Source organism: Clytia hemisphaerica, unplaced genomic scaffold (genome assembly GCF_902728285.1).
Source record: "Clytia hemisphaerica strain Z4C2 unplaced genomic scaffold, Clytia hemisphaerica genome assembly, whole genome shotgun sequence".
Lineage (NCBI taxonomy): Eukaryota > Metazoa > Cnidaria > Hydrozoa > Leptothecata > Clytiidae > Clytia > Clytia hemisphaerica.
The window spans coordinates 118,260-125,792 of record NW_027104612.1 but is presented as its reverse complement, the minus strand read 5'-3'; the positions used below and the strand labels follow the sequence as shown (position 1 = coordinate 125,792).

Genomic DNA, 7,533 nt, shown 5'->3' with positions numbered 1-7,533 from the left:
CCCAAGTGGGAAAGGCAAATATTTATTTTGGTTTCTACTTAATTCAATTGGATAAGGAGATAACTAAATCAGTAAATACAAAAAGATAAAGGAAGCTTTATGAAAAATAGTTTTCTAATTCTATGAAGCTTATTCCTTCAAAGACAGGCTCAAATATGCATCAGTACGTACATACACGCTTTTTTTTTATAAGAATACACTTTATAAGAATGTCCATGATGAAAATGGCCAAAAAATTAAGAATATGGTAAGAATATCACCATCATGGAATTTAGCAACTGAACCTAAGAGTGCCATTTTTAATGCATTTTAACCTGTAGATTGCCAGTTTCGAACTTAACCTAAGAATACCGTAAGAATACTTTTGGATGATTTTCGCCAAAAAGTTAAGAATATCCATGATGAAATGAAAAAACACCATTCTTATAATAAAAAAAACGTGTACGTACACGAAAAAAACTTTAAATAACCACCTTTTCGACCGTAGCCACCAATTGCCGCGCGGGAATTTTTTTGTCCGCTTTATCTCACTACAACTGTCCCAGTCCTTTTTTCGCACCAATAGACAATAGAAAAATTCGTCAAAAAAGGATTGGAACGGTTTTAGTGAGATAAAGTGGACAAAAAAGCCCGCACGACTACGGTCGAAAAGGTGTATTCTATGAAAGCTTATTCCTTCAAAGATAGGCTAAAAGACTGATGCATTGATACGTACATGAAAACAACTTTTAAAAAGATGAAAACACCCATGTAATCCCCTGTAATATTTACAAAAATGCATTTATAAACACCTTGAAGTGGGAGCAAGGTGTACAAAAACAATGGTAATAAGAAGTTATCAAAACATTGACAAAAGACCCTAATTAGGATAAAAAATCATTGATAATAAACTGTTTCTATTGGCGCTAAGAGCTTCAAGGTTAATACAATTTACCATAACAAAAAACTTTCAAAAGTCACCTTCAGTTTAAAAATCAAACCATAAGATATAGTCTTGATCAAATTTCATCACATTTAAACATCATCTTTCAATGGTGGTAATGGTATGACTTCTTCTATCAAATCAGGGAAAATATATTCATCATTTTCAGCATTTAATTGCTCAAAGGTGCCATTCATAACATCAAGGAATCTTGATCGCATATCATCTTCATAAAGGAAATTCATTTTACTGGGAATGGTAGGATCTGTGACAGCAATGATAATTTCGACACCTTTCAATTTTGCAATTTTGTCAATATCACCAGTATTATAAGGAATGAAACCAGGTTCTAAAGTGGTTCCATCAGTACCAATTGGGACTTTATCTGGATTTGGATCCTTGAAGAATGAAGTGATACTACTTGGAGCAGTGGCCAGTGTTTCCAGCTTATTGTCCTTATAGGTCAACTTTGAGATTGTTAGATTCTCGTTGACGAAATAAAGACGTTTCTCAGAATCAGCATCAACATCGAATTTGATGTAACCAACATTCCAACGATCATTAGGAACTTGAACGATATCATCAACGGTCGAGGTATAAATTTGATCTTGGAATAAATGACGCGAATAATAATTCTCGAAATTCAAGACTTTCAAGAATTCTATTAATTTGTCCTTGTCCTTATAGCTTTGTTTGAAAAGTGCTCCCATGTTTTTCCAGAATCTGTACGTTCCAGTAGGAAATCTAATACCATCTTTCGCCATTTCTTCGTCAAACTGCCAACAAGTGAATGGAATAGATTCGTTCATTGAACCATCACCATAAAGCATAACGCTACTGAACACCTAAACAAAAATTTTGACATGAAAATCACAGAAGTATGTTGAATTTTAAAATTTTCTCAGAAACCAATTAATACCACGTTGAAAATCTGGAAAAATGAATATAACGAGAAACGAAGATACAGAAAATAATAGTGGACATATTACTATTGACTTAAAAACATAACACAACACCTTTTAGAGCCCAATAGACTCCTAGTTATTAGAAGCTCCAAGGTTACAAGAACTTCAAATAACCGGAAGCTCCAACTAAAAAATTCACTTTCTCGCCAGATTTTCAATATATTATAACCTGGACTTTTTTGAATCAATTGAGGTTGTTGTGTCTCTGGGGATCGTAAACAAATATTAAACTTTTTAAGAAATTGCTTGAAGCAAGAGTGTAAATAGCCATAAATATTGAAACAAATGTTTTGCAGAAAAAACTGAAAGACAGAAAATCTATGTTCTCACTCGATGATCTCCCAATAAGAAAAATTCGAATAACGAAGGCGATGTAGCCTATGATTGTCCAAAATGGGGATAGAAATCGCTTCGAATAGCTGAAGTACGAATAAACGAGAGTGGTTTTGCTGGAGTAGGGTAAACAGAACCAAGGGCACCGAATTATTCGAATAAGTGCAAGTTCTCATAACCGAGAGCCTACATACTTGCATGTTGCTTATTTCAAATTTGGGCTTCTGCGTAAAAGTAATTCTTTCTCTGTCATTTGGGATCTTTCAGAAAAGAATTGATTATAGGAGGTGGAGGTTATAAAATTTTCTGGAAATTTACCCTTCCGGACATTATGAATTTGGACCTCCGGACAACGGATCTCACCCCCAGACAAGCATCAGTTGACCCCCCGGACATTCAAAATCACCCCTAATCAGAGCAAGTTTGTCCCTTAAAATAAAGCAAATTTCGCAGATTTTTCACAACCCCTGGACAAAATATCCAATGTATCCTCCACCCCCTCCCCCCCTCCATGTACAAAAATTTTCTGGAAGAGCTCTTTCTAGTGATTCCCAGGTCATTAAGCTCTTGAAAAGATCTGTTTTACGACTAGTAAGAATTAATGTAAGACCCGGGTAGGAGGTACTAGGGCAAAATGGGTTACGGGGATGCGCCGCTGGCCGCCTTTTTTAACCTCCATGAGTCCCAGGTAGGGTCGCAAAAATATCGAAATAGAAAAATCAGTCTCTCGTAGGGTGCCTTTTTTGGAAAATTTGGGGTTAAAAGTAGAAAATTTGAGAAAATTTTGGAATTTCAGTCCCATTCAGGGTCACTTTTTTCGCAAATTTCGGCAAAATTTTTGAAAAAATGAGTCCCACGTAGGGTTCATTTTTTGAACCTCAGCGGAGCACCCTTGTCGGTCGGCAAGGGTAGAACCCCCCCCCCCTCGGGCTGTAAGGATCATTATTATGCAGACGTTTTCAATAATCTTACCTGCTCTGCATCAGATCCGTTGAGCACTTCAGCAGATTGCAATAAGATGTTCCTTGTATCGCCAGCATCATTCTTGAAATTGTAAGTAATGGGGCAAGTACCTTCTGAGAAATAATCATACATTAAAGTTGTCAGTGCAGGAACAGCGCGACCAGCTCCATCACAATCGAACAGCCATATTTTTCTTTCCGGATCTGTTTGTTTCTTGTTGTAAGCATGGACATTGTAGATTGGCAAAAGACCATTGATTGGACCTGCTTCTACTGGAAGAATCCCTTGCAGTGAAGAGCCAGATCTTCTGAGATACTTATCCAAGTTTTCAAGAAGAACTAATACTTTTTCTCCAAATGCAATGGGATCTTGGAGTGATTCTGGTTTACCAATACCACCTGATACGAAAGCTCGACCTGTTCCAGTTAACTCCTTTGGTTCGTAAATATCGACTGATTCAAAACCATCTGCAATGGATCTTTGAGCAATTTCCAAGCCTTGCATGAATGAGCCCCCGCCACCTTAAAATGTATGAATGGAAAAGTGATTCTACGTATATGGTAAACTGAATATACAGACCAGCGTTCGACATTCAGAAAAGGCCTTAAAAATGGTTTTTTTCAAGGCACCCCTTAGATCAGGGCAAATTTTTGATATTTTGCTTCTAGTAGGGTGTAGAATTGACAAAAAAATTTGCCCTTCGAATCTCCTGCAGTTTTCGAGTGAATCGATTTTTAGTTAATCGATAACGGTTTTTTTCTAAGTCTGAAAATCAAATATCTGAGGCTATCAACGGATTCAGCGTGAAAAGTAGATAAAGAAAATGGGGTTTGTTAAGTTTCCACCTCATGGGGCCGAGAAATGGCGTTTTTAAGGCGAAAAATCGACGTTTGGGCGTTTGGGCGCATTATCCTAGAGGGATTTTCAGAAAAAATCATTCCCACAGCTGGATAGCCCTGAATTAGTACTATCTGAAAATGGTATGGCTTGTTAACTTTTGATGTTTCGATCTTGAGATATTTCATTTTTAAGGTGAGTAAATATGCTGAAAAACTGGTGACTCAGCAAAAAATATCGATAATTTTCAATATTTAAACCTAAATATCTCGAGATCTAGACATCGAAAGCTGACAAACCATACCATTTTTTAATACTACTACAATTCAGGACTATCCACCCTCTAGGAAAATGCTGACATCAAAACGATTTTTCGCCTCAGCTGATAGAAACTTAACAAATAACCCAATTTTCTTTATCTGATTTTCACGCTGAATCCGTTGATAGCCTCAGATATTTGATTTTCAGACTTCGAAAAAACCGTTAGTAAAGGATAGGTTATATCAATTAACTGAAAATCGATTCACTCGAAAACTGTGGGAGATTTGAAGGGTAAATTCTTTAGTCAATTCTACACCCTATTAGGGGCATAACATCAAAAATTTGCCCTGATCTAAGAGGTACCCTACGAAGTGACACAATTTACCACCTCAACCGCTGGTCTAATAACGAAATCATATCAAATATGGTTAGTTTAGCTCAAAACACCCCTGTATCACAGAAATGCTGGGATCCTACTGGAAAATTTTGCTCCCGATGGTAAAATCACCCTAAATTTTCAGCCCCACTGGATAATCGACTTTAATTTCATCCCCATTCGAAATTGAAGGGATAAAGCTGCACTTCAAAATCATCCCCACTTAGAAACTATAGAATATCTATCCCCGTTGAGATTTCGATAGAGATTTTTAGACCCAATGGGGGGAGTTCATATTGGGGCAGTGTGACAGGGGTGTTTCAAATCAACATTCACAAAAGTAATTCGTTAAAAGAAGCGAGAATAACTACAATGAGGCGTGTGCTCCACAAGTTTCTCTTCACAGTGGTGGATATTAGATGTATGTATGTATGTTATTCTAATGTTTTGTATGTCAATTATACATCCATAAAACACAAATCTTTGATCATATTCATCGGAATTTTATACATATCGAGTGGGTGAAAAAGGTTTCATTGATACAGGGATGTTTGATTTCGTTTTGTAAAACTGTTCCCAAAAGACAAAGATTACACATCATAATACATACGTCCAATCACAAACTTAATCTGATTACCTGAAGCTGAAATTCCAAATCCAAATGCAATATTATAAAGATCTTCCGCACTGATAGATTTATTGAGATTTTTTGGTTTAATATGCCGTCTACCAACGAGAAGTCCACCTTTCGGTCTTCTCTGGTCTGGTCTTTTACTGCGTAGCATTTTCTTAAAGATTAATTTTTAACTTTAAGTGTACTGAAGCCTTCTTCTGACTGCAGAGCTACTCATTTCAATTGCGAATTTATAGGAAAACAGGCTTAGGCTACTTCAAGGAACTGACACGTTTATGTGTTCTCAGAAAGTATGGTCTTTTTTTACAAGCATAAAAATAATATCTACCTTGCAATAAATACAATGTACTGTGCATTATTGTTATTATGAGTATAATTGATAGACCCTTAAAGCTTATTTTGAAGGCTACTTTGTATCATTTTTTTTTATCAAAACAAAAACAAAGCGGAAAATTTGTGGTGTCTAATAACAACCGTCTGATTGTTCTTTTCGAGACAGTTTAATCATTTTTCCAAACCACTTAATCAGGATTGGAATACAATCTGTGTGTGAAATCGTGGTATGTAATAATTGCAACAACACTGTATGGGGGTAATAAAGCAAAGTTAAAGCATGAACATATAAACGACTAGACATCCATCTCCTTTGTTTTTTTTTTGTAAAAAGCACTGCTAGCTTCGTTGCCGCCTCGTTTAATTAAGACATACTTAAAATGAAACAATAAACTTTGATGATATACCTCTTGGGAATACCTTGCTAACAACGTCAAAACTTCGACAGAAGTCTCTGTTGTTCTACTCTTGTCAAGTGTTTTATCTATATCATAACAAAGATAACAGAGGCAAAATCATCTTCAGCTTGTCAAAACTTCGACTAATATTTCTAAATTTTGACTTAACCCTATTCGGCCTAGGGGGGGGGCTCTTTCTGTTCGGAGTTCAAACTATTGGTAATAGCTCCTGAAATAATAGAGCTTTTGCCTCGAAATTTTCTGTAAATTCCTAACTTTTATTTAGCTTCAAAAAAAAAAAAAATTTGACACCTAAAGATTTTCACACCTTGAGCATGATGACATTTCTGACAGTAAGGTGTCACAAAAATTGACACCTTTCCAATACAAATTTATTTTTAATGTCAAATATATCGTTTAAACCGTAATTTATTGAATATTTTGGATAAATTAACCATTTTAAACTCAGGCGACTTTTTTCTAAAGCTTTTGTTAGGATACAATAGCTATTTATAAGAACAAAGGAAATTTCCGGTTTTTGCTCACTTTTGGCATGATGAGTGACGTCATCAAAAAAAAAATTTGTCAAAAGTTACCTTACGTGACAAGGATCTTGTGTGCCAAATTTCATTCAAAAAGACCCACTAGATAAAAAGTTAAGGGGTGGTACAGAAAAAGCCCCCCCCCCCCTAGTTCTGAACCGCCCCTAAAAGCCTAGGTTGAATAGGGTTAAAAGTGTCGATAATTTTAGAGAGTGTCACATTCAAATTTTGATATTCTTATGACACAGGCTCTCAACTTTGACAAGCTATTTTTTTCAAGTCATTATAAAAATTATTGGAGTGACAAAAATGATTCAAAAGTAAACACACAGTTGAAATTTTGCACTTCAGCGGATTGCAAACTTATGAACAAATTTGAGAATGATTCTTTTGTGAATTACAAGTATTGTTCAAGCTCTATCAAGAACAATAATAAATTCATATAGGCGTAGCATGATACCTCACAAAATTTATGAATGAGAGCGGTTTTTACGACACTGTAATTATTGTCTTATTGACATAATGAATATGTCATAAACGTCTGCACACCCTCATAAATTTTACAGGGTATCTCGCTACGCCTATGTAAACCTTTTACCTAAGTGATTCATAGAAATAAAATTGTGACGGAATATTGTCAGATTTTTTATACCAATTTTAAAATACAGACGGCAAAGAAGCTCGCTTTAAAGACACAATAGAAGATAGACGTCCAGTCGTTTATATGTCCATGGTTAAAGTTATGTAATGATTCCAAAATACTGCAAAAAATTGACATATTCTAATCAAAAAAGCCGTCCCCTGCTTGTCTGCTCAATTTTTGATATTAGGATATGTCAATCTCATTTTAAAACACTGCCAAAAAACTCTTTTTTACTTGTAACTGTTTTTTGCGCAAAGTAACGGAATTCCGTTGAAAATTAAAACCCCCTTTAAATTGGACAAATCCTTGAAAATTTATTCCCAGAT

At 35.5% G+C, this 7,533-nt stretch overlaps 1 protein-coding gene across 1 annotated transcript; it reads right to left on the bottom strand.

The window, feature by feature from the left end:
• Positions 1–871: 871 nt before the first annotated feature.
• Positions 872–5,512, bottom strand: LOC136824258 (uncharacterized). Its single transcript, XM_067080427.1, has 3 exons — positions 5,295–5,512; positions 3,193–3,704; positions 872–1,767 (listed from the first exon to the last, which is right to left on the bottom strand). Exons 1-3 carry the CDS (start codon positions 5,440–5,442, stop codon positions 1,015–1,017), a joined length of 1,413 nt encoding a protein of 470 aa, XP_066936528.1. The 5' UTR covers positions 5,443–5,512; the 3' UTR covers positions 872–1,014.
• Between the last annotated feature and the right edge of the window lie 2,021 nt (positions 5,513–7,533).